General features: G+C 45.9%; 1 protein-coding gene and 1 non-coding gene across 8 annotated transcripts in view; both read left to right on the plus strand.

The window, feature by feature from the left end:
* CSNK2A2 (casein kinase 2 alpha 2) overlaps positions 1 to 22832 on the plus strand; it is a 36109-nt gene extending 13277 nt beyond the window's left edge. For 2 of the 7 annotated variants that reach the window (XM_036345304.1, XM_036345307.1), the window contains 10 exons: positions 613 to 663; positions 6565 to 6624; positions 11875 to 11877; positions 11995 to 12078; positions 12855 to 12965; positions 13419 to 13520; positions 14037 to 14137; positions 14929 to 15077; positions 16771 to 16864; positions 22402 to 22832. In XM_036345304.1, coding sequence (XP_036201197.1) covers positions 613 to 663; positions 6565 to 6624; positions 11875 to 11877; positions 11995 to 12078; positions 12855 to 12965; positions 13419 to 13520; positions 14037 to 14137; positions 14929 to 15077; positions 16771 to 16847 — 738 coding nt within the window. In that variant the 3' untranslated portion in view covers positions 16848 to 16864; positions 22402 to 22832. Of the gene's footprint in view, positions 1 to 612; positions 664 to 6564; positions 6625 to 11874; positions 11878 to 11994; positions 12079 to 12854; positions 12966 to 13418; positions 13521 to 14036; positions 14138 to 14928; positions 15078 to 16770; positions 16865 to 17632; positions 21682 to 22401 lie in introns of all 7 variants that reach the window. The other 5 variants (XM_036345305.1, XM_036345309.1, XM_036345306.1 and 2 more) reach the window with 3 other exon arrangements.
* Positions 9978 to 10124, plus strand: LOC118674921. The gene has a single exon (XR_004973761.1). It is a non-coding gene; the product is annotated as a small nucleolar RNA SNORA57 (small nucleolar RNA).
* Positions 22833 to 27256: the final 4424 nt, after the last annotated feature.

A 27256-nucleotide genomic window follows, 5' to 3' on the forward strand; every position in this document is an offset into this window, starting at 1 on the left:
GCTTTAAAAATACTTGAGGAAGTAATTTCACATTGTGGCTTACTGATAATTATAGATAATTTCCTTTCGGATCCTGAAAAGACCTGTGCTAGAGCCCCAAGACCTATGATAATTCTATAAAATGCGTCTGGCTCGCTAAACCAAGATGAAAACATGTCGCTCCTTTCGTAGTTGGCAAACTGAAACCTCAAGAGTATAAATCTTCGCATAATGTGCCAGGCCCAGTGGACGGGTTGGTCAGAGAATATACCCCTTTTAAAAACAAACAAAGAAACAAACAGAACTTTATTATGAAAAATTCCAGCCATTTACAAAAGTAAAGCGAGTAATATGAACCTGCCTGCGCTCAGCACTCCGTTTTAGCACTAAGTCACTCCTGGCCAACTTTGTTTCGTCCATCCCCCACCCACTCCCCCACCCTCCCATTGCCCACCATCCTGTTATTTTGAAGCAAATTCCAGGCATAAAATTTCAAGAGGATACTTTCTTGCTAGTCTCTCCCTGGGGGGGGTGGATCCTTTTCATCTAAGTGGGATTTGAGGATGGGCTGTATGACAGAAGAAACTACATTTATTGTTTGAATATTTAATAATTTATATTTTTTTCTTGCAGTCAAAGACACCAGCTTTGGTATTTGAATATATCAATAATACAGATTTTAAGGTACGTATAAACTTTTTCTTTCTGCTTGCGGGGGTTTAGGGGGTGGGTGGTGGCAATAAGTACTGCTGATACTCTAGAACACGAGGGCAGAAAGGTCATTGGTGAGCAGGAAATCACACATTGGATTCCTTCTGGCATGACTCCAGGAGGCAGACAGTGGTTAGAGCTCTTGCATTTGGTGTAGTTATTCATCGCCCTTTGCCTCACTTGCTCTGGGAATGGCTGCTGGGCTGGGTCTAAGCCAGGGGTGGGCAAACTTTTTGACTTGAGGGCCACAATGGGTTCTTAAACTGGACTGGAGGGCCGGAACAAAAGCATGGATGGAGTGTTTGTGTGAACTAATATAAATTCAAAGTAAACATCATTACATAAAAGGGTACGGTCTTTTTTTTTTTTTTTTTTTTTTAGTTTTATTCATTTCAAACCGCCCCCGAGGGCCGTAGTTTGCCCATGGCTGGTCTAAGCTAATGCTTCCACTCCTCTTTGAGAGGACAGCTTTAGGTAGATGTTACCTTTGATTTTCTTAGGAATCTTACTTACATTGCTGATAGAAAGTGATGAGTGGGTGCAAGGCTCGTGAAAAGAAGCAATACATTGGAGTCAGACTCTCAGATGGTGTGTTCATGCACACTGTATACAGAGCAGATGGCGCAGAAAAGCCCTGCCCTGGTTATTTACGTTTCTTTTCTTTTTTCTTTTTCTTTCTTTCTTTCTTTTTGCATTTGCACATTTTATTAAGATACCCGACTCTTAAATTATTTCTTTAACTGGAAGCATCTCTGGAGAGAACATGCACCATCTGTAGACATTTAAAAAGATACTCATTTTCCCTCTCCTGGACTGAGCTCCCAGCCCCCCAGTTCACCAGCAGGAAGTGCTAAAGCCCCAGCCTTTGCCTTGGTGCAGGGGAGGGTGGGTGCAGCAGTCCCTACCCCTGGGTTCATTCAGTCGGGGTGCTCCCAGACACCTCGGGCGCTCCTGGGCATCTGTGTCAGGCAGCCTCATACAGTTCTTATATTTATATTAATTTAGACTATGATGTGTTCTTCGAAAGCAGAGTATTAAGCCGGTTTTTCATGAACTTGTTTTTAGTGTTTTTCAAACACCGCAACCTTAACTCATGTCAAGGTGTGGGGGCCAGGCAGGCTGGACATGGTAGAGCACAATATGAAAACCATTATGAGAAGAGAAAGTTTTTTAAAAATCAAAAGCGGTGTTGATTTTAGGGGCATTTAGAGATTTTTCGGTGATTACAACTCTGCCAGTGAATAAAAGGCTTGTGGTTTTGTTGGGATGGAAGTTAGGGACATCAAATCAGCAGTTGAAATATGCTGTCGGGAGTGATGCTTTTGGGTGAAAATAAAAGAACCTTACCCTCGCACTTAATTTTTCTTAGGTAATCACTCTACAGCGGCTCTAAAGTTAATCAGTGAACAATAAGCAAGTTTTATATACAGTGTTGCATTCCTCGTATGTAACAAGTTTCCTTATGACTCCAATAGTGAACTCTAAAAAGTAGGGTATACATTTTTTTCATTAATTTGCTATGAGTGACCCCGGTTTATCAAGGTGTGTGTGTGTGTGTGTGTGTGTGTGTGTGTGTGTGTGTGTGTGTGTTTCTGAAGAAATAAACAGGCTTTCATGAAGCCAAACATCTTTCTAATGCAAACATTTCAAAGCCAATCTTCATGAAGCTTCATATTAAAATCCCTTAGTTTTAAATGCCTCTGCTTCCTAATGAGTTCTTACCAGCTGTCCAGCCACATGTAAAATTTCACTTCAGCATTTGTGTTTCTAAATTGCCAGGTGGATTTGACAACTGGCAGAAGGTCAGTGTTTACTTCCCTAGAGAAACCTGACTTCTTACAAAGGGGATGTTTGGATGGCATACATTGTCTAGGAGCTTTTTCAAAAAGGATCATGGGATTTTAATGTTTTTAGGGGCTTGCGTATCTGAAAACATCTTTATTTTATCCTCCCAACTAACATATTTTCCACAGTGTAGAATTCTAGGTTGTAATTAATAATTTCCTCAGCCTTTTGAAGAGATAGTTCTGCTCTTACCACTGAAGCCATTGTGGTTTCATCGTCTGTGATTGTCTCTTGTTTTTCCCTGGAAGCCTGCAGGGTCTCCCTTCCTGCCCAGGCTCTGGGGCTGCCCCGTGACATGCTTTTATATGGGTCGCTTTCATCCTTCGTTCTGGATACGAACTGGGCGTTTTCAATCTAGAAAGTCGTGTCCTTCTGTTTCAGAAAAGTATTTTTCATGTTCTTTGATTTTCTTCCCTCCTTTGTTCTCACTTTCTCAAACTCATTCGGATGTTAGACTTCCTATCGTAGAGCTCTGTTTTGTTCTCCGGACCTTTTAAAATCGTATCCTGTTCTTTTATGTTTTATGTAATATCTTCTATTTTCTCACTGAGAAAATGTGTCTTTTCCCCCCATTATGTTTTCTTCATGCCTTTTCTCTCTTTTTCACATTCATTTTCTGGTGAGTTTCTATGCTCAAACATGTATCTGAAATGTCATGGAGTTTTTGTGTGTGTGTGTGTGTTTTTTAATATGTGTTTATTGATTTTAGAAAGAGGGGAAGCAAAAGGGAGAGACAGAAACATCAGTGTAGAGAGAAACATCAACCTTGATCAGCTGCCTCCTGCTGGGGAGGGAGCCCACAACCCGGGCATGTGCCCTGACCAGGAATTGAACTGGTGACCTCTTGGTTCATGGGTCAGTGCTCAGCCATTGAGCCACGCCGGCCAGGCTCTCTCTTTCCTGAAGTCTGTGAACCCCAAGCACTATTTTCGCTACATTTCATGGTTATGGAACTCACTTCAGTATCATTTTCAAAGCAGAAATACAAAGTCCCATCTTGTGGATTTGGGTTTTTCTCTCCAAACTTTTCTTTGAACATCTGTAGACCGACTGAGAATTGGAAAGAGTAGCACAGTCAGTGCCCTTATGTTACTTGTCTAGATTTACCAGTTAATATTTTGTCACATTTGCAGTTATTTCTCTCCACCCTCCCCCACACACGCACACACTCCCCTCTTTATCTCTGTCTTTTTGCTGGAGTCATCTTAAAGTAAGTTGCAGACATTGCGTTACTTCACTCCTCGATATGCTAGCACTGGGTGGAGGATATTTTCCTACATGACCACAGTGCACTTAAGAAATTTAATATTTATGCAGTCGTGCCACCTAATAGACAGCATAGAGTCCATACTAAAAGGTGTCCCAGCGATTACTGTCCACAGAATGTCCTTTTCAGCTGTATGGTTGTGAAAATATGCTCCAGAACCCACTTTAAAAAAAATCATTTTATTATCGATTCCTAATTTGATTGCACTGTGTCCAGAGAACCTGATCCATATAATGTTTATTATTTGGAATTTTTTGATGATTGATTCTTGTGACTTTAGTACATGGTCAGTTTTTATATCAAGCTTGGTAATTTAGTTCAGATCTTTTAGGGCCTTATTAATTTTTTCCCTTGATATTTCATTTTATGGTAGAGGTACTGTTTTGGTCGATTTCTCCTGGAAATCATCAGGTGTAACACTTCATGTGTGTCAAAGTGATAATAAAAGATACATGGTAATACTTAGAATGTGTTAGGCCTAAGCACTATATTCAGCTGGTGTTTTTTTGTACTATACAAAATTGATATTGGATGGAGTAGTTGGAATGCTGTGTTGGCAGACCAAGGACATTCATTTACACAGATGTGTGGTATAGATACCACATGATACCACCTTCCACAGATAACACCCAGCTAGTAAAATAGCCCATATTCATTTCTGGAAATACTCTATCCCAGGCCTCTGAGGGGTAGTAAATGCTGTTTTCCCTTTTATGGCCTTTTTTATTGACTTGAGGTTCAACTTGGCATCATCTCTGGGAGTGATCTCCTTAACTCTCACAGGAGAAGCTGACCTGACACGCAGAGAGATGGTATCTTCGCCCGGTTTTGTACATACAGGTTGGGGTGCGCTGGGGAGAACAAAAAACTTGAGTGTTGGGCTGCTACGCAGTTGAATCTCCTGAGAAATGGTGCAGAGGTGTTTGTGCCCTTGTGCCTGAGTGCAGCTGGGGCCCAACCGGGCCAGCCTCCAGTGGGCACCACCGGTATGTGTACTGTAACGTATGGTTCCGTTCTCTGTGGTGCCTGAGCTGGCTGCTGTCTGGGGTTGATGAAATCAGATAGCTTTACTAGGCTGGAGGGAGAGCCACTCTGATTTAAAAGGGGACATTTGAAAAAGAAGTCCTGATGTTCTTAGAAGTTGTTAAATTTGATTTTTAGCAAATAAAAAAAAATTGTTTTAAACAGGTAATGTATTTGCCTATATCTAAAATATGAACTGGTATGCAGGAAAAATCTGCTTTATTCCCCTGTGCCTCAGTGTCCATCCTTCCCCACGCCCCATATATATGAAACCACTTTTTATTAATCTCATCATTCTTACAGATACAAGCAAGTGTGACTATGTAGTTTTATTCCCCACCCCTCCCCCGTTATTACACAGACACTGTTCTCTGTTCCTGAAGAGCTTCTCTCTTTATTGCTTGAGTCTTCCAATAAAGGAGAAACAAAACATCCTATATAATAAAGAGCTAATATGCTAATTAGACCAAACAGCCGGACGACCTTCTGGACGAAGCTGGGGGAGGGCCGGCCGAGGCTGTGAGGGCCGAGCCCCTTGCATGAATTTCGTGCATTGGGCCTCTAGTATTTCATAACGGTGTGCTGATTAATTTCATCGGCAGTGCTGCTTGGCCTGATGGGGAATGCGATCTCCTTGGAATTGATGATCAAAAGTAATAATAGAGCCGAAACCGGTTTGGCTCGGTGGATAGAGCGTTGGCCTGCGGACCGAAAGGTCCCAGGTTTGATTCCGGTCAGGGGCATGTACCTGGGTTGCGGGCACATCCCCAGTGGGAGATGTGCAGGAGGCAGCTGATCTGTTTCTTTCTCATCGATGTTTCTGACTATCTATCTCTCTCCCTTCCTCTCTGTAAAAAAAATCAATAAGATATATTTAAAAAAAAAAAAGTAATAATAGAGTTTTGACAAGGGTTCGTGTTTGAATGAACCTGATTCATAAAAACTACTCTTCCTTTTAAAAATTGAAAAATTTCAAAAATCTCCCAGTGGGTGGGTCTTTGGATTATCAATCATGAAAATGTTCATTTGTGAATCGGTTGTTTAACATTTCACTCCACCTCTCATTTTTTCTTTTCCCTAAAACATTGATTTAGTTAGTTCTCATCAATATTGCCTATGAAGTGTTCTCTTCCCAGCCTGGTATTGGTTTGGGAGGAGTGGAGGGTATCGATTTTTTTTTAAGTCTCGCCATTTCCAAATGCTATAGCAGTTGGGTTTCCTCGTGTTTCTTTCGTGAACAGGCTGTCTTGCCACTGTTTTCCCACATGGGCTGATGCAGTTTTTCAGGGTCTCCTATCCACAGAACTGCATCTACACTCAGCGGTCGCCAACCAGTGGTCTGCGGACCGCTGGTGGTCCGTGAGGTCCGGAAGGTTGTTGACCACTGCTCTACAGCCGCAGTGGGGTGGGTTTGTTTGACGTGCAGTTGGACAACTGCGGCTTCATCTCCAAGACAGTGTGATTGTGGGGGTTGAAGTCAGGGAGCATTAAACATGTTTTTAAAGGATCCAGGTTGGAATAAATGGTTTTCTTCCCTGGAATTCCTTTCTTCTTTCTTTGGAAGGCTGAAGTATTAGACCCTCTGTAGTCTGTGTCCCCATTTGTTGCAGGTCGGGGAGTAAACAGTTCTGGGATTCTTGAGTGACTCATGCTTAAAGTTGACAGAGAATAATGACCAACATTGGGATGACAAGATGTAATGACACTAACGTAACTTTGTTTTCTGAAATCTGTTTCAGCAACTTTACCAGATCCTGACAGACTTTGATATCCGGTTTTATATGTATGAACTACTTAAAGTAAGTGGCGTCCGTGGACAGTGAATTCTGTTCAGGCTTATTCATTAAGGGGGGAGTTTTTGAGAGAACAGAGAACGAGCAGGATGTTTCTTGATACCCAGAGTACTTGGAGGTTTTGTTTGTTTGTTTTTGGGGGGTGTGTTTTTTTTCCATGAGGCCTCCATCATGGGATCTTTACGTAGAAAGTTTCCAGTGGAACTGACAGAGAAGGCCAAGTCCAGGGGCATCATAGCGGAGATTAGAGCCTCCGTCTTCAGAGCTCTTATTGCCCCTGGGTTTCCTTTCGCTGCTTAATCAATATTTACTATTGATTTTACTGCATAAGAAATCACCCAAACTTAGCGACTTTTTACAGATAGTTTATTATTTCTCATAATTCTGTGGGTTGGCTGGGTGAGTCTTTTGGTCTGGGAAAACTTAACTGGGCCAGTTGGTCAAGGTGGTCTAGGGTGGTCCAGGATGGCCTCGTTCACGTCTGGATGGCAGCTGGAGTAGCTGAGGCCTCGTCCCCCAGGAGGCTAGTCTGGGCCCTTCCCTTGCAGGTCTAGCAGCAAGAGTGTAAGTGTCATGTACGCACTCTTCTGTGTCATGTTTCTGATTGTTGACCAGAACAAGTCACGTGGCTAAGCCTAGACTCAAAGGGTGGGAAGTGGATCCCACCTCTCGATGGGCGGAGCATTGAGGTCACATTGTGGAGGGACGTGCATACCAGGATAGCAGGCATTCCTGGCCATCTCTTTCTTGCCGTCTCTTTCTTGCCGTCTCTTTCTTGCCGTCTCTTATAATCCCCTTCTTATATGAGACAACCCAGCCTCTAGCCCTGGCTAGGTAACCTTGACATGCAGGGAGAGTGATGGCTGGACCTTCTAGGAGACTTACTAATCCCAAGACTGAGATTTTCAAGCGTTACTGGTTGATGGAGAAATGATCTCTTGTAGTTTGTCTAGGTAAACATTTAGGTAAAGAATTCTAAAAAGGTTTAGGAAATGGAGTGGACCGATGTTTCCTAGTTTTTTAGTGTCGTGGAGCACTAAGAATCTAATGAAAACAGTGAAATCACTCCAAAAGTGCCTCTGTAAGTTTTAGGAGGGGTGAGGATCTCAAATTAAGAACCTCTGAAAGAACATAGGAGTGACGGAGGTGTTGGCGTTATTGAAAAATGCCAAGATGGAGTTTTGATGGAGTTGGGAATCATTGCTTGAACAAAATACCAAGAGTTTGAGGTAGGCCAGCACCCCAAAGGTAAGGTTGAAACCTGGCACAGTGGCCCATAGACCAGGTAAGATGTCCAGTGACGCAGGTCTTCACAGCTGCTCATCCGGGCGGCGCCCGGTGTCTGGTGTCCTCTCCGTTTTCCAGAGGCAGCAGCGAGGTGGTAGGGGCGTACTTTCTGCTGATGTGGCATGGAACCCCAGATGAAATTGGGAAAACATCCTTCATGCTTAGTGGTCAGAAACGACCAGATTTTAAAACTGAAAGAATTCCCCCAAGGAATTTAAAAGCATGCCAGTAGCTCCACCGGGAGTCTGACTAGTAAACTTGGCAAAAGAATTAATCCCCTTTGTGAATTTCCTTTCATCGGGCAAATCTCACATCCCAGGTGTGTGTCCTAATTCATCTGGGCGAAGACTAGGCAAGATAACAGAACCAGCACTCACTAGATGTTCTTTCTGGAGGAGACGGGGCAGGGATGGAGAAGAGGCAACATTTAAACGTTGAAAATGTAGAAACAGGTTGAAGGCTGCCATGATTGCTCGTGACTCACGAGTTGCACAGAGTTGGGTCTGGTTCAGATTCAGGGAGGTCTGTCCTCAGGACCCCTGGTCTATCTCAGGGCACGGCCATGGGAGTCTTGCTACAGCTTTGCTTTAAAACAGAACAAAAGAGAAAATCAAATTGAAGTAGAACCTACATAAATGAAGTGACCAAATCTTAAGTGTACAGTTTTTTGGATTTTACCTAAGTGAAACCTTTACCCAAATCTACACAGAGCTATGCTATCCAGAATAGTAGCTTCGGCCTGCAGGTAGGCATTTAAATTAAGTGAACTTCTTAGCTTTGTTATTCACATTCCACATACCCAGTGGCCTCGTGTGGCTGTGGTTACCGTATTGGACAGTGCGGAGATGGAGTGTTTCTTCATCGCAGGAAGTTCTGTTGGACAGGGCTGGTGGGGAATGGTATGAAAACCCATAAAGGCTCTCTTGTCCCCCTTCTATTCAGTGTCCCCTTCGCTGAAGATTGTAGTCTGACCTCTACCACTATAGTTTAGTTTTTATTTTTATTTTTATTTTTAGTTATTTTTCAAGAGAGAGAGGAGGGGGTGTTAAAATCAATTTTTGTTGTTCCACCTATTTATGCATTCATTGATTGATTCTTGTGTGTGCCCTGACCGGGGACGGAGCCCACAACCTTGCTGTATTGGGATGATGCTTTAACCAAGTGAGCTACCTTTCCAGGGCAATCACCACCATTTAGTTTTGCCTGTTTCTGACCTTCATATAAAAAGCATCGGACACTGTAGCCTCTTTTGTGTCTAGGGAAAGGGAAATGGTTTATACCTGGATGCTGGTGCGAGGGACCATTCCCTGGCTTCTGGCCTCCCTCCCACACAAGGATGCCTGGTACAGTGCCCTTGCTAGCCTAGGCCAGTGGTTCTCAGTCAGGTCCGCTTCATACCCAGGTCATTTGGCAGTCTGGAACTGTCTTTGGTTTTCACAGTTGGAGGGGTGCCATTGTAACCTGGTATGTAGTGGGGATTCTGCCTGACATCCTACAGTGTGCGGGGCAGCTCCCCACAACAAAGAATTGTCTGGTCCAAAATGTCAGCAGTACCAAGGTTGAGAAACCCTCATCTTGTCCCATGGAAAATGCCAAGAGCCCTCAGTGCCAAGCAGAGTAGGCACCCTGAGATGCTGGGTTGCTGTCACTGTCACTCACGGAGGGTATTATGGGACTCAGGCAGGCTTCAGGTGCTTTTTAAGACGAGCTAAAGGGCCTACTATTGAAATTCATGAAAATAGTTATATTGTGTAGAATAGGGAGGTTCAGGAGCAAAAACTTTTTTTTTTTTTTAGTTGCTTAAACATTTGTATTTTTATTGAATTTTTAAAACATTTCTGCCCAGTTACGACAAATAGGAAACCGCATTTACAATTCACAAACTGTGGCATGAAAAATAACACACATCCCATCAGGAATGACACCAAGCCCTTTCCATTTTTCCAGTCATAAGAGTCCATCACGCAAGTGTCAGATATGAGCACTGTCATTTTTTTCTTGGAAGGGGAAGAACATTAATCTTGGCAGCACTTTTTTTTTCTTTCCTTTTTTTAATTTAAAACAAAAACAACCCTCCTCTTTTTGGCGGGGCCTGGGTGTGGCCCCAGTCCCCGTCATGTATGGAGGCAGCGGGTAGGGGCTCCTGCCCCCTTGGCAGCATGTCTCCGGTGCCAATGGTTTCCAGTCTGCCAGTTCTATCCTCAAGCGCCAGGACACGGGGAAACTAACTAAATAAATAAAACAAGAACAGCCCAAATAAAAACTGGATGAAAGATTTGAGTCAACATTTGTCCAAAGAAGATAAAGGCTGACAAGCACAAGGAAAGATGTTCAACTTGATCACTCATGAGGGTAATACAAATCAAAACTGCAGTGAGATACCACTGCAGACTTACTAGAACGGCCATAACCAAAAAGGTGGACAAGGACAAGTGTGGGAAGGATGTAGAGGAACTGGAACCGTCACGCGTTGCTGATGGGGATGTGATGTAAAATGGTGCAGCTACTTTGGAAAACAACTGGGGCAGATTTGTTGAAAGGTTAATGTAAAACCTACATGCAATCCGGCACTTCCACCAAGAGAAATGAAAGCTTGTGTCACCTCAAAGACTTGTACATGAACTTAAGCAGCGAATTCTTCAGAGCCAAAAAGTGGGAACCACCCCACTGTCCACCAGCTGGTACCGTCACACAGTGGAATACTGCTCAGCCAGAAGAAAAGCAATATGGGTGACTCTCAGAAACATCTGAGTGAATGAAGATGGAGTACTGTTCATTGTATTGTTCTATGAATGTCTAAAGGGCAGATAGATCATAGCAACAGATAGCAGATTAGTGGTTGGGAACAGAGCATGAGAGGAGGAGAAGAGGGCAGGGGGGCGTGGGGATTGAGTGAAGGCCAGCTTGAGAGGAATGGAAAAGGGGAGAGAGAGAGAAACATCAATGATGAGAGAATCATTGATCAGCTGCCTCCTGCACACCCCCACTGGGGATCATGCCCGCAACCTGGGCATGTACCCTGACGGGGAATCAAACCATGACCTTCTGATTCATAAGTTGACTCTCAACCACTGAGCCACACCTGCCGGGCTATAATCATAATTCTTTTTTTTTTTTTAAATATATTTTATTGATTTTTTTACAGAGAGGAAGGGAGAGGGAGAAGGATAGAGAGTTAGAAACATCAATGAGAGAGAAACATCGATTCAGCTGCCTCTTGCACGCCCCCTACTGGGGATGTGCCCGCAACCCAGGTACATGCCCTTGACCGGAATCGAACCTGGGACCCTTCAGTCCGCAGGCCGACGCTCTATCCGCTGAGCCAAACCAGCTAGGGCTATAATCATAATTCTTAAAGACCAACTGGCTCAGGGATTGCTTTTAAGGGTAATACTAATATTAGAATGTGTGTTAACCTAGAAAACCCCCATAAGACACTTACCTAAAAAACAAGCCACGCTGAAAAATATATTTGGGTGTCGTGCTTCATGTCCACGTGGACTCCTGCGTGTCATTGAACCTCTATGAGAGGTGACTCCGGTGAGGTTCCCAGGTCTGATTTTAAACACATAAAATCAGAACAGATTAATGTATGATTTCTAAACCCAGGTGGCTAGCTGCAAGTAGGAGAGGAGTTTTTGTATGTTTGTTTGTTAATCCTCACCCGAGGATATTTTTCCCATTGATTTTTAGTGTGGTGGGGAAGGGGGGCGGGGGGTGGGGAGAGAGAGAGAGAGAGAAACATGGAACCTGCAATCCAGGTACATGCAGGAATTGAACCTTTGACCCTTCAATGCACAGGTTGATACTCTTACCACTGAGTCAGACTGGCCAGGGCTCATTTCCCCCATTTTAAGAAACTGCCATCAAAGCCTTGACGTCGCCTCCTTAGCCCTCTCCCAGCTGCCAGCGTGGTTTGCAGAGAGCAAGGGCTGCCTCCTGAGGCCTGTTTCTTCTCTTTTGTTACAGACAGTAAGCTGCCCCTGGGGAGACTATCCAAGTCAAGCTGTCAAGCAAATGCAAATATGATTGCCATGTGGGGGTGGTAGAGGGTTTGCTTACCTTTCTCTGTGCTTTCTTACCTAATAGGCTCTGGATTACTGCCACAGCAAGGGAATCATGCACAGGGATGTGAAACCTCACAATGTCATGATAGATCACCAACAGAAAAAGGTACCATACCAGCTAGGCAGCCGCCAGCCTTCCATTGGAAGGTGTAGACCAACCCCTGGCCAGGACTTAGGTGGTTTCTGGAGACCCGTGCTATTGGCAGACTGGTGATACTGTTATTTCCCAGTCTCCCGGTGCTGGTTCCTACTCGCATACGTGTAGTACACAAGGAACGTAGCCGAGCCTGACTGTACTCACTTGTTTATTGTCGTCATGGTTCTCTGGGGGGCCTCAAGAAAGAAACTGCTGCTGATGGTTTCTGCTGCTTAACGAACTCTCAGACCAGTCTGCCTGGCCTTAGAAATATAATCGATCCCTCTTAGTTTCAATGCCCAATGCTGGTCGTCCCTGATTGTTGAATAAATGAATCACCTAGTAGATAATGAGAGGCTAGAGCAATGCCTCAATCCTGGAATGGGGCGTGTACCCCCACCCTTGCTGTTACAACTACAGCTTATAATGAAAGCTGTTGATGGTGGGGGATGTGCTACACATACAGGTTGTATGGAGCCAGAGAGAAGCTTAAGCTCTATTGATCTCAAGAGAATAAGCCAGGATAATTTAAATATTAAAAAAGAAAAAGCAAATACGATTCTGAGTGCCATGTTCAGAAATGACCTCGTATGCAGTTACTGAAAGTACAATTTTTTTGCCAGTGCACTTGCTGACATTTTTTCATACGGCCAAATAATTACCATTTCCTGTGGTGTGGCCCTGTTCTAAGGCACAGGCACCTAGAAAGGCTCCTTTCACATGTTGTATTTCTGTCGTATTTGTAGCTGCGACTGATAGACTGGGGTCTGGCAGAGTTCTACCATCCTGCTCAGGAGTACAATGTCCGCGTGGCCTCCAGGTACTTCAAGGGACCAGAGCTCCTTGTGGACTACCAGGTAAAGTGGTTAGCGGAGCACCGCTGGGCTCTTTTTGTGTTTCCTTAAGGGCTTTTCCTTTTTCCTGTTTTGTTTTGTTTTTTGTTGTTGTTGTTTAAAATATATTTTGATTGATTTCAGAGAGGAAGGAGAGGGAGAGAGAGATAGAAACATCAATGATGACAGAGTCATTGATTGGCTGCCTCCTGCAAGTCTCCTATTGGGGATTGAGCCTGCAATCCAGGCATGTGCCTTGACAGGGAATCAAACCGTGACCTCCTGGTTCATAGGCTCAACCACTGAGCCACCCGGCCGGGCTTCTTGGTTTTTATTGAGTCAGTTTGGATACATTCAAAGCCTGGTCTTTGTTCCATCCCAGAATGATCATTGCTGATTTTCTGCAGCTACCTCTTTTTTTTTTTGGCTCAGGAAAATGGAAAACCTGTGACTGACTGCTTGTCCTTATTTCCTCAGATGTATGATTATAGCTTGGACATGTGGAGTTTGGGCTGTATGTTAGCGAGCATGATCTTTCGAAAGGAACCCTTCTTCCACGGACAGGACAACTATGACCAGGTGAGTGACACCATCTGGCTCATATCCATTTGGGGGCAGATGCCAAGAAAGTGGCATCCCTTGATAGGGTGCTGTCCTTGAGCCACTGGTTCTCTCTCAGTGTCCTCATACACGCTTTTCTTCAGGGTGAAGGATTTCACAAAATTTGCCTGCAGTTACCAGGTCTCCAAAGATAGATGACGCTTATCTTATGCCCAACTTCAAAGTGAGCCTGTGCAGTCAGGCACCTCCTTACCTAATAAAACTAGATTCTAGTCACTAAATTTGTTGTCCCCAGAATCGTCAGCTTCTAGATGATTCCTGTAGTAAGTTGCCTTATCCTTTCAAAGGCATGTTGGAAATTTGCATTCATGTGTGTTCGTGTCCTTGGGTCTGCTGCCCGTCTGCCCGGGCTTGGGTCTGTACCTGGTCCCTGGGGAAGTCGTGGGTGGAAAGTCTGGTTCCCTGTCACAGCATCCTCACGGGCGTGCAGGGAGTTCTGTGTGCGGTGATTTGGTCAGTTTGTTTTTGTTTCAGCTTGTTCGCATTGCCAAGGTCCTGGGGACAGATGAGCTGTATGGGTATCTGAAGAAGTATCACATAGACCTAGACCCGCACTTCAACGATATCCTGGGACAGTAAGTAAGAGGGAGAGGAGGGGAGGGTTGTTAACTCACCCCCTGCAGGAGGGGAAAGGTTGGCGAAATCACTGTCCAAAGCTCTTCCCCTTTCTAATTGTATCAAAATCAAGTAGTCTTCTACTATCCCCGCCCCCCGTGCATTTCTTAACTTATTTTGACATATTTGGGCATTGTTTACATGTGTCTTCTAATAGTTTTACTTTTCTAAGAGATAGCCTGCTTATCAATAGAAAATTATAATGTTACAGAAAAAGAGTTTTCTGGCTTAACATCTGCTTATTTTAATGGAGAAATCTTAGAAATTTGTGATTCTTTGAATAAGAAACCATTTCTTTTGTTCTCTGTAATGGATTATTTATAAGGTAATTTTAAAGCCTATTTTCAGATAGAGTTGAAAATGTGTTGAAATTTTTCAAATAGTATTTTATGAAACCCATGTTTCTAAGGCCAGCAGCTCTAAATATAATGACTGAGTAATAACAATTTTTCAGTCACCTCTGTGCCTTGCCCAGAATTAACTAAAGCCATCGAAATCTTTTACATCCGAATCAGATGTAAACGTCTTAATTAGTTCATCAGTCATGGAGCACTGTTTTGTTTTTGAGGATCAGACAGATGTTAGCAAGTGCACTGGCTGGGATCATAGCTGTAGGGGTGGGGCAGGTAGCCAGAATGAGATTTAAGGAGCTTGTAACGAGTGCCGTACTCTCTGTTGGTTTTGGCCCCACTACATAAGGATCTTGGTGAACTTTGTTTCAGAACGCTAATAGCTCCCCTTTTCTTCACAGACATTCACGGAAACGCTGGGAAAACTTTATACATAGCGAGAACAGACACCTCGTCAGCCCCGAGGCCCTAGATCTTCTGGACAAACTTCTGCGATACGACCATCAGCAGAGACTGACTGCCAAAGAGGCCATGGAGCACCCGTACTTCTGTGAGTCTCCAGGCGCTTTGCAGAGGCCCCTTTTTTAAAGGAAAAGTTCTTGCACCCTTTATCTTTGAGGCTGGTCAAGGGAATTCTAGGTATTTGAATTAATGCCGTTGGAATTCGGCCTCATTAGTTCTAGACCATTGAGACAACTTGGCAGGTCTGCTTCTTGATCCCAGAGGTATTTGTTCGTAGCTCCCTCGAGTCTGGTCTGTTAGACCAGCGGTCTCCAACTGGTGGTCCGCGAGGTCCAAAAGGTTGGCAACCGCTGTGTTAGACCCTTCCCAGTGGCTGAGTTGGTAGATCACAAGTTTTCAAATATATACTTTTTTCTTGGAAACTAATCAAAGATATCACACACACACCCCCAGCACACACAGAAAAACAAGTAATTAGTTGAAAGTAATGTAACTGTTAGTATATTTTAAAGGAAATCAGTTAAATAAGTAAAAAGAATTTGCATAAAGGAAAGCAGGTATGAAAAGATGTCACTAAAATTCTATCTGAATTATTAAGAGGCTGTGTATAAATTCTATTTATGTGGTTGCTTGTTGTTCTGCATGCGTGCAGTTCTCTGCACTGATAAGGCACGTCTCACACTTTATTCTCAGCAGTGTGGGGTGGTTTAAGCCAGTCAGAGGAGACAGAATAAGGGAGGTTAAGCTACCTGTCACAATTCACTATGTGAGTCGACCAATACTTTCAGCCTATCTGTTGCTTGACTAATTGCCATCTTTCCTTCTTTTTCCCCTCTGCAATTAACTGAAACTTCCCTGAAGTTGACATCGCTCTTTGGTCTTGGAACCTATTGGCCCATAAGCATTAGAAGGTAGCAAATTTGAAAGGTCTCACCCTTCAGTGGTCCAGGGCACAGAAATCTATTTCTACCCTTTGAGTTGATGGAATTCAGAGCACTGATGTTTACAATATGTAATTCACGATCTGTCTACTTTTCTGAATACTCATGCTTCTATTTAAAAAAATTTTTTTAGCTACTATTGCTTAAAATGGTTAGGTCATCTAAATGTGTGTGTGTGTGTGTGTGTGTGTGTGTGTGTGTGTGTGTGTATGTATATTTTTAAATTTTTTTAAAATATATTTTTATTGATTTCAGAGAGGAAGGGAGAGGGAGAGAGAGATAGAAACATCAATGATGAGAGAGAATCATTGGTTGGCTGCCTCCCGCACACCCCACACTGGGGATCCAGCCTGCAACCCGGGCATGTGCCCTGACTGGGAATCGAACGGTGACTTCCTGGTTCATAGGTCGATATGAACCACGGAGCCATACCAACTGGGCAAAATGGTTAGGTCTTCTAATGGCTCTTTTTATTCACCCTTTTCTCTGAAGTGCCTATTATTGTGCATGCATTGAAGAAATTGGGGGTTGGGTATGATACCAGTATTCAAGGAAAATAGCACATAAGAAAGTGAGTAGAAAGTTGAGCAGTGGGAGATGTCTGTGCCGCTCTTTGTGAGTCTGAGTCATTGAACTTGACTCTGAGGAAGTATGAGTGCTCACCCTGATCATTTTTCAGTACCTGGTTTTTCTTTAACCATATGCTGCCATGTCCCCCGCCCTCCTGGTCCTGCCTTTCCCGGCAGTGTGTCCTCGCTGGCTCACTGTGGAAGGCGGGGCTCGGTGTGATGGTCCCTCCCTCCCCGCCCAGCCTTGCTGACCTGGCCCTTTGCCTTGCAGACCCCGTGGTGAAGGAGCAGTCCCAGCCCTGTGCGGACAACGCTGTACTTTCCAGTGGTCTCACGGCGGCCCGATGAAGACTGGAAAGCGACGGGTAATGCGGCATTGATGCTTGCCAATAAAACCAACCAACACAACACAAACCTTGAAGGAAAACTCCAGTGTGATACAAAGAAATTCTAGTCATTCCTTCTAAACGCAAAGAAGAGTAAAGGCCTAAAAGTCTGTCAAAAAGAAAGAAACTCCCCAGTCCTAGTCTCCAGGGCGCTGACGCTCCGGCAGCGAGCGGGACGCTGCCCCTAGTTCAGGATCTGAGGGGCCTCTCCCTGTGGAATGCACGGGAGACGGGAGACTCGGAGTCGTACACTCACCTGTGTTTCACAGGAGACCCCCGCTCTGAATATCTGACTTCCTGTCTATTCCACTGTGGTCTGGGTTTCCTCGGGTGAGATTCAGGCTCAAGTTTTAGCCACACGTCAGCAGCCTGTACTGACACACCAGCCTCACTTACGAACAGGAGATACTAAAACGGCGACAGTATTTTTTTTTAACTCTTTTACAAATTCATGTTTTATGTATTTTTTTATGACATGAGCTCTCTAGGAAATGTACCTCAGCCCTGCAGTTTCCTCTAAGCCTATTAATTTGGGAGCAAACTGCAGTCACTCTCGTGAGTTCCCTTGGGTGTCAGCAGACGTCACTTTAAACCCTGTGATGCCACGAACAGGTCCATCGTCTCTTCAGAAGTTAGATGCTAAGTGCATAACTTGGAGCTCACTGTAACCTTTGTTGATTTGCCTAACCATAAAATCTTGTTGCTATTTTTTTTTGTGTAGCTTTTTTTTTTTTTTTTTTTTTGCAGCCTTGTAAGGAAGCCTCACCATTTCCCAGCACATCCCTGTGTGTGCACCTATTTTAACGCATCTCTGAAACAAAGACGTTTTGTTCACAACCATAACTAAAGCTGGGAGGTCGGTCTTTAGACAGGTCAGCGGGGAGAGGGAGGAAAAAGGTTCTATGAGACTTTATTCAGGAATGACCTATTGGGCGAAGAAAAAAAAATATATCCCCATCCCACCCCCTTTTTGCCTCTTTTTATCCCCATGAGAAGTAATTCCCCGCTGTAATCAGGGTACTCTGCATTTCTAAGCTCTGATGGGTAATACGTGAATGTGATGGCAATGACAAGTCCCTCTCGCCTGCAGGTACATGGGCAGGGCCACCCACAGCCCAGGCGGCGAGGGTCTTGGGGGAGGAAGTGGAGTTCCCAGAGTGAGTAGCAAAGCCTGGGATCCATGTGCCAGCCTTCACGTTAGCAAAGGAAGCTAGATTTTGTTTTAAAAAGTAAAAATAGTGCTGATTTCATTTGGGGGACTTGACATTAACTTGATTTGCAAGCAGTCCCCGCCCCCCAGCTGCAGAGCCGCGCCACAGCTATGGGGACTCGCACAGCTAGGCTGGAGCTCGAGGGGTCTGCCACCACGTCACATTAGGGTTTCTTTATTAACTATTTAATAATGCCATACGTTTTTATAAGGGTAGATTGTTTGTTTGAAAGCATCTGTTTACATTCCATATTCCAATAAAATCATATTGGTATTGGTAGCAGGTCCTATCTCTAAATGTAGATTTCTATTTTTGTCATTTGGTTGGTGGGAACTTGAAATACAAATAAAACTCTTATTTATAGAGTTGAGCTTACAGATTAAAAAATAAGATCCCAAAGCCAGGAAATGAATTCCGCTAAGGTTCTCCTACATATACTACCTGCCTGCATTGCACATTCTGTGTATTAATGTCTGCATTTGTTCTGTCTGGAAATGAAAGACAAGGCACGAGCTCTTGGCTGAACCTAGATCACCGTGTCAGGCAGGAAAACTCTGGGATTGTCAGAAGCCTTCTCACGTGCCCTCTGAGGCAACACGGAGCTGTTTATTATCAGGGAGATGTGCCACTGTGTGTCTTTCCCGCCCCGCCCCGCCCCTTCGTCCCCACGCCCTCCTCCCACACCTTTGAGTTGCCTGTCACCCAGGCCGGGAGCCGAGAAGAGGGCTTGGTGAGGTAGTGACCAGTGGGGCCCCAGAGGCAGGACAGCATCTGGAGCAGAGCCGGCGGGTCCCTTGTTCTCTCTCCTTTGCTCGTGACTCAGTCGGTGCAGACGCTCACCGGCCTGCCCTGGCTCTGCAGCCGCCGCTTGGACAGGAGCAGCGCTTCTTTTATGCAGTTTCCTTGGCTCCCACCTGTCCTTTACCTGTCTTCATGCCTTAGACATGCGGCAGAACGGAGTTTAAAACGCCTACTCCTTTCTCGTCTGGCCTCAACCAGCTTGCTGGCTGCTGCCACTGTAGGTTTTATTCCCTAAACAAGTGAGTCCAGTCCAGACCTTTTCTCTTAACCTATGCCCAAACCATGGTGTGTCCACATGGACCTGGCTCCGCTGGTATTTGAGAGCATGTCCCCGGGTTAGGAGGTGGCCTTGGAGAGTTCTGAGAAAGAGGGGTGAGTGTGTGTGCGTGTGGGTGTGTGCCTGTGTGTGTGTGAGAGAGAGTGTCTAATATTTAGACTAAGCTATGGTAGATCTACCCACCCCCTATCCTTTTCAGTTAGCTATATTTCTTAATTCATCTCAGTAATTTTCATTTGATATTTTGTTTGCTTCATTACCTTATAACAGGTTAAAAGTGCCTATGATAAGGACTTATTATTTCCTAAAGAAAAGCAAAAAAAGTGGGGAACAGGGTAGTGTTACAGTGTCATCTCAGGTACTGCCTGTGTTTAAGAACATGGATGTGGTGCGGTGAGGAAAATGGCTCCTGTGCCGTGTCCAGGCGGGTATCACAGTCTGGCCCCCGCGAGCAGGGCTGCAGGGGTTCCTCCAGCTGAGGCGGCCGCGGGGAGGGCAGAACTGCCACTCGATCTTTTCACCTGTGCTTTACTTGCAGTTCACTCTCCCCTGGGTCGTATCAGCCGGCCTGCTCCCGTCCCCTCCCGTCCCCTCCCGTCCCCGTGGCAGGGGGCTGGGCGGGAGCAGCCATCACATGCATAGTGCAGACCAAGCATTCGTGGGCCTTCTCACGGTGAGGCGCGTGCCGAGGCCAGCTCTGTGGGCACTTAACCGGTACTCACTCGCTGGGTCTCCTGACAGACCCTCCAGCACGTCGGTACTCACGAGGCTCAAAGCAGATGTTTTCCCTTGCAAAGAGGAAGGTGCTCAGACGGATTCATTAGCGGAGACGGCAGAGCTGGGAATCCTTGGGGCTGGGAGAGGCCGGGCCAGCCGGCTGTGAAAGGAGAAGCTGAACCAGTAACAGTCGAAAGAGGGAATGTGACTTCCGAGGGGAGAGGACCTGGGGGCACAAAGGTCATGTTCTGGGTGCGCCCTGAGGCGGGCACTCCCCCTGGATTGGTGCCAGTGGGACCACAAGGTGCTCTCCAGGCAGATGCTGAGTCCCAGTGAGCTGGCGGCGGGGGCTCAGCCTGGGTCTACTCAGGGAAAGGACAGGTTCTCCCAGGTGCTGCGTGGCTGAGGATGGGAGCAAAATTACTTTGGGACACAAGCAACAACTGGAGGAGTTTTTGTATATGCACTGAAGTGGATCTAAGAGCCCAGTTAATATTTCCTTTAATGCCAGGACAGAGGAAATGGTTTGTTTAGAAACCTGCATTACGACATGAGCACCCACGGGGAAAGCAAACTCCCCTCCTACCACTGAACAGGAGTGGGTAACAACCTGGCGAAGTCACGGAGATAGAAACCCTTTTGAAAGCAAAAGCAGGGTCCACGTGAGCACACAGGAAGCCAAAGTTTGTCAGCGAGCTGAACTCTAAGACGGGACTGGGGAGGGGAGGTGGTGGGGAAACACCAGCTGAGAAAAGCAGCGATGGCATGTGCTTCTGAGCTACATGGATGTGTTGATGAACACGGCCCCACGCAGGCCGTGAGGTGAGGCGATGGGGCTGTGCAGGTGGGCGGACTTTTGTGTGGAGACTCAACAATGTGCTACAAATGTGATACTTAATTCCTGAACTACATGTATTGAGGATTGTTTTTAAAAAACCAACTTTGATTGACTCAATAAATTAACCGTTTTTTCACTTGCTGGCTTTTCGTGCTGTGAATGGTGACTGAGAGGTGGGGACAGAAACTTGGCACCCCGTGCAAAGCTTGGGTAAATCAAGACCCCTGGAGCCGACTCGCCTTCCGTTTGCCAAAAAGCAGCGCCGCCTGGCTGCGATCCTTACAGATGACCGTGTCAGACACAGTGGTGGCCCCCTCGGTGCAGCACTGGATGCTGATGCACAATTTCTGTGCTGCTGCCCTTAGCGGGAAGAAAAACGCCCTGGGAAGTCCTGTTTTGCCTAAATAAAGATGTTGGTCACCCGCCTTCCCCAGAGGGCGACAAGCCCCTGCTCTACGGACCTTAAGCTTGTGTTTCCTGTCTCGGGGGAGAGGAGGGTAACCCTGGAACTGCAGGGATGTTTGTGGTGGTTGCAGTAATCTGCTCGGTGTGAAGACAGCGGGAAGCGTGTCGGCGAGGGGGCCTATTGCTGGTTCTTGGTTCTTGCTTCTGAACTGCACCCCTCAGACACCTGCTTCTTGGGGCTGGCCTGTTTTCTCCCACAACTTGAGCCTTGGTGGCAGTGCTCTGCATTTAGGAACGTCTCCCCACCCCGTTCCTTGCAGCCCTCGCGGGCATGTGCTGCTGTTTGGCAGATGGTGGTGTCTTTAATTAATGTTCTTTTTCTCCCCGGCTGGTCCCTCTGTGGAGTTGGATGCTTGGAAGTCAGTTTCGGAAGCGCGGAAAGGCAAACTCATTTCTTAGCCGTACGCACCACGTGGCCTCTCAAATACTGAGCAGTAGAGCTCTTTTCCCCAAGAGTTCACGGACCGATGTTCCTGTGGCCGCCCAGGTGCGCAGTCCTTCCCCTCGGGCTGAGGTACCGCTCTGAGACTCAGAATTCTGCTGGCATCTCGCCTCCCACCCCACTGCGCTGGACATGGGAGGAGGAATGGTGTTCAGGCCATGCTTTCAGGGGAGAGTAAATACAGGGCGGGCAAAAGCAGGCTTGCAGTTGTGAGCACACTGCCATTGTGCTATTCTTTTGAGTTGATGAAACTTGTAATAATCGTAACCTGCACGTCTTTTTCCATACGAACAGCTGTAAACCTACTTTGCTCACCCCTGTATGAGCCAGTTCCCCTTTTTAGTGGACTTGGCCCTTTCTCTGTCATACAGAGAAATACAGTCATGTAACTCTTAGTCCCACGCTGTCTTCAGTGACGTGGATCAGATCTGATGGGGCTCCAGAGGTGGCCTGTGCAACCGGACCTGAGAGGAGAGGAAGAGACTTGGTCACCCCCGTGGTGTCCAGAACTTTCCCCTTGCTCTCGCACAAGGCCGTGCAAAGGCTGCCGCTTGATGGTGATCAGAAGAGCAAGTTTGGAAAGGGTACCACACCAAACCCGATTTCATGGTCCCCCTAGGTTTCCCGAAAAGTGGCACAGGAAAGGCAGGCTTGCACACACTTCGCGGCCCCCTCCAGGAGGAAGCCACAGACAGGGGAGGCCTGTCCTCACTCCTGGTCAGATTGATTAATGCGTCTTTCCCCTCCTCCCATCTCTTTCCCCAGGTCTGTGGCGGTTCCTCTCACTTTTCCATAAGCAGAACAAGAACCAAATCAAACGTCTTAACGTGTGTAGAGAGATCACGTGCCGTGAGCAGACACAAACGGTGGCGGGTTTGGCGAGCACGAACTAGACCAACTGAAGGGCAGCCCACCACCGTATATCAAACCTCACTTCCGAATGTAAAAGGTTCCCACGCCTTTGGCTTCCAGTTGACTTCCTCCTGACCCAGAAAGCATGGGAAATGTGAAGGGTATGCAAAATGGTTGTTGGTTACTGTTGCTCCCCCGCGCCCCTGGACGCGTCCCGTGGCCGCCTGGTTTCCAGCAGACCACAGACTCCGCAGCGGGGGCGCGGGGGCTTATATGGCATGATGGGCAGTTACATATTATAATTTTAAAAGTATATATTATTGAATAAAAGGTTTTAAAAGAAATGTATGGAGAGTTTCAGTATGGAAGGGGCCATTCACGGAGACCCATGGCCAGACGGCTGAGTGACACAGAAGAGCATCAGTGGCAGGCTCTGGCCAGAGGACAGAGGGGGAGTCCCAGAGGTGGAGAGGCAGGAGCTCAGGATGCTCTCTACAGAGACGGGAAGTCGAGGAGGGGTGCTGAGCTCCCCCTGGGAAAGCGGCAGCGGATTCAAGGAGACTTGAGAGCCCAGAAAGCCAGGCTTTGCCTCCAACACGCATTTGGCCTCCCTCGACTGGTCCTTGCAAAGCAAGGACCGTGATGTAGGCGTGCCACTTCCGGTGAAGTCAGGAAGGTGCCTTAGCCCCTTGGCGTTCCCTTTGCTCCTGTCTCCGTATTTATCCCACCTCCCAATCCTGTTCCCTCCCCCCAAGCCCCCTTCTAAAATAGCATCTTACCTTGGAGGATGGAGGCCGCTGTCCTGAGGCAGGGCAGGGCCCAGGCTCTCAGGTCCCCATCCCGGGGCTGTTTCTGGTCGCATCAATAGGATGGCGTGGAAGCACTGGCTGTATTTATCCAGGGAACAAACTCAACCCGTTTTACAAACGAGCCTTCCCTGGCTCCTTCAGTCCTCCCCTCCTAGGACAGCTGTGTCACCGCCTGGTGTCTGGCGGTGGCCTGTGCCCTCCCACTGCCTATAGAGAGCAGACCCCAACGCCCAGGCGGCTGGATGCCCCCCACCCCGTTCTCCACAAAGGCCACGTGGTCCGCACAACATCCTCTCTCCGGACTTTGCTGCTTGCCCGGAACAGGTGACTGACAATCCAGGTGTGGACACTCACAGTTTTTGAAGCAATTATGGGGGGGAAGCAAAGAGGCCCTTCTGCCGTCACAGGGTCACAGTGTCCCCTGGGCCAGCTTCTGTCGTATCCAAGCAGTTCCTTGGGTGTGGGAGCTCAAGACCATGCGTTCCCTTGGACACCAGCGAGTGAGGCCCGCAGGCCCATCGACCGCGGACTGTGAGGCCCACGGGGCACCGAATGGATGGACTTAATACTTTCCAGCTCCAACACCGGCCTGGGGGCCTCAAGCGGTCTCTCTCACGAGGCCCTTTTGGACTTACAGTTCTGCAAATTTCGGTTGGTCTCCCAGGTCTCCGGGACAGCATCTCAAGATCTCCTTGCCATGAGCGTGTCCCTGGAACTCCTGTGGACGTGGTGCTTCGTGTGCGCATGTCTCTCTACATAGCATGTCACCGCTGTGCTGACCGCGGGGTTGCAGGGCTGCTGCCGGGAGAAAGGGTCTCTTCGGAGCAGATGCACGGTCGTTGGCTTGGGAGTTCTTTAGATGCCACGCCGAACTTGAACTCTAGCTTCGTCCTCCAATTTCCCTTCTCGGTGTGAACATCTTGTTTTCCAGAAACTTCTCAACCAAGAGAATCTTGTTTTTTGTGGATGTGCTCAATGGGAGAGTGGTTGTAGAAAGGGGAAAGAGGAGGGTTTTTTGATTTTTTTTTTTTTGGTGGTTTTGACCTTGAAAAAAAGGGACAAGGAACCTGCTAACTCAAGAGCAGTCTATTGTCCATCCATGATGTGCTCAAAAATTCAGAACATCAAGTCATGTCTTTCATTCGTCCTGCTTGTGTCTGGGTTGTTTGAAGTAATACTGAATTTTCTCGATTATCAAAGTAATACATGCTCATGGTAAAAACGTCATGTTACAGCAAAGTACCTAACGAAAGCCTCTCCCCACCCACAGGCACCGGCATACAGAAACGTGGTGACCACGGTGAAGTTTGGCATGTACCTTCCAGTTTGTTTCCTCTGCATTTACTAACATTTCAAAACGACAGTGACTTTTATTTTTACAGAAACGTAATCAGACTCTACATTCTTTTTCTGCAACTTACGTTTTTACTTAATTGTGAATTCCTACTGCGAGCACATATGGACCTACCTCACCCCTTTTCGTGCCTGCAGAGTTTCCCATTATGTGAGGTACCACAGCGGAAGCCATTGCTTACTGATAGACTCTTATCAGTACTATTACCAGTCAGTATTGCTGTGATGAACACATTTGCACATACATTTTTTTTACACAGTATGTATGTTTGTGAGATAAACTCTTAGAAAACTTGAACTCCTGTGCCATATGATTTTTTTTTTTTTTTTTTTTAAGAAAGGGCATTGTTATGATTCAGAGAAAGCTGTCTTCCAGCCCTTCTCTCACTGGTGTGGGTTGGAACCGTGATGCCTTTAGTGGTTGGATCTTGTGGGGTGCTGTCAGATTTGGGGCATGGCGCCCAGGGCCTAAGACTTCCCAGGGGCCCACAGAAATGTTTTCCACCCGAAAAAAAAAAAGTGTTGGCTCTAACATAAGAAAGTTGCAAGATAAAAATAAACGTGATTAAATGTCTTTCCAGTCCTGTGAACTTCATTAATGGTTACATTCAGTATTTGCTTAAAAAAGTATTTTTCTCATAATTAGTGAAGAGTCAGACAATCACAAAATCAAATAATTTGAAAAGCAAATTCTCAAGATCTTTTCAAGGTTACAGAAAAGGGTTATCTTGAATATAGAAAATGGCTGCCTTTGAATGCGTTTGAAATGCTGCGGCGAGGCCTTCAAAAGTAAGCATGCGGAGGGCCTGCCAACTTGTTCAAACACCCCTGGTCTTTGGGGGCTGAGCGGTAGAATGGGTGAGCAACCCTTTGCGGAATTCTCCACAAACTGTGAAAATAATGTGCATTTCAAATGCATTGTGCTAAGAAGCCAGACTCAAAAGTCTGCCTACTGAATGATCCCGTCTATGTCACGTTCTGGAAAAGGCAGAACAGTAGGGATAGAGAACAGACCCATGGTCACCAGGGGTGCAGGGGGCGTTGGAGGGGGGGAAAGGGTCTGGTTACGAAGGGATAGCATGGGAGAATTTGGGGGGTGACGGAGCTGTTCTGCATTCTGCACATGGCAGTGGTTATATGACTCGGTGCCTTCATCAAAATTACACACCAGAAAGAGGGCATTTTACTGTAAGTTTAAAAATCAATTTTAACCTAACAATAATGTGCAAGGGCCCAACCAAGTCCCATTTGAGCTTCGCTCTCACAGTCAAAGGAGCCTCATCTGCCCACTACTGGCTCCTTTACTTGGTGTTGTCAAGGCTGGTGGTGCTGGGGTACAGCCACTGGATTCGGGGGTCCTCCATCTGCCAGCTGAACGCCCCAGCCATCGCTGTTCTCCTCATCCCCATCAGCAAGGAGGGGTAAAGAATAAACTTGGCCTTACAGTATGTATCAAGTCCCATGTCTCAGAGGCCGGGTGCTCTGAGTTTATGGGTTTGGATGGACATGAACAGACGCTGTCCACTGGGTTGTAGCATCTGACCAGGGTTTTTGCGCACTGAATAGGATTCTTATAGTTGCTGGTGTTTTACATAATATCTCAGTTATTAAAGTTGTACATTGAAAAATCTCATTTGTCTTGTGTCTTTGAAATCAATTTACAAATCTTGTTATCACTACAAACTAGGAGGCTTTGTATATAAATATGAACACTGGTTTAATCTTTGATCGATGCTGGATTAATTAAAAACGGAACGGGTTAAACCATAAACACTGTTCCCACACAATCTAGTTTCCTTAGACATTTCACAGTCACCCACACATTCAATCTGTTTGATGTGCACAAACACTTCCAATAGCTAACATGAAAGACCAAAATTCTGATGCAATCTTCCTAAGCATCCAAACAGTAGACCAAAAATGTTAAACATTCATCGTTTACAAATTTAATTACATTTCCTTTGACACTTTTAAATTAAAAAATCACAGAACTAATTTCAAATTCCTTGAAGCATTTCAAATTAAACTGCAAGTATCAGATCCTCTAATACTTTAAGTTATTTTAAATATTTCAAATATCTTTAATAACAAACAAAATGTCACAATAATCAGAAACTTTCCCTCATCTGACATGGATTATTGATATGGGTTTGATTTGTTTGCTGTAATCTCTTGGTATATTTTGACACCCCACCAAGATGTCATATTCCATCCAAACACAGGACTGTGGTTTGTTCATGGTCAGAGATTCTGGGCCGGGCACAGGACTGGATGCTACTTCTGTGATGATTCAACTCGGACTTCAGGCTAACAAACTAAAGCCCTTCTTGTAGTCATGGGATTCTCTAGACCACCCTTATCTTGCACTTCATGCAATTACTTTACCTTTTCTGCAACTTTTAATGGCCTGATGTGTATCAGTTGAGCTTCTGTACCTACTGCCCAGATTGCAATGTTGCTGCCTCATTAGATTTTGCTCTTTTCATTTATTACTTTTAAAAACTGACTTGTATAATTACTGCAGGAAGCAACTTATTAGCAAGATTTTTCTTGTGCTCTGCCTTTACGCATCTTCATGTTGATGAAGAGAAAACGATCTTGAAGAC

This window comes from Myotis myotis, unplaced genomic scaffold (genome assembly GCF_014108235.1).
Source record: "Myotis myotis isolate mMyoMyo1 unplaced genomic scaffold, mMyoMyo1.p scaffold_m19_p_19, whole genome shotgun sequence".
In the NCBI taxonomy this organism is placed as follows: domain Eukaryota; kingdom Metazoa; phylum Chordata; class Mammalia; order Chiroptera; family Vespertilionidae; genus Myotis; species Myotis myotis.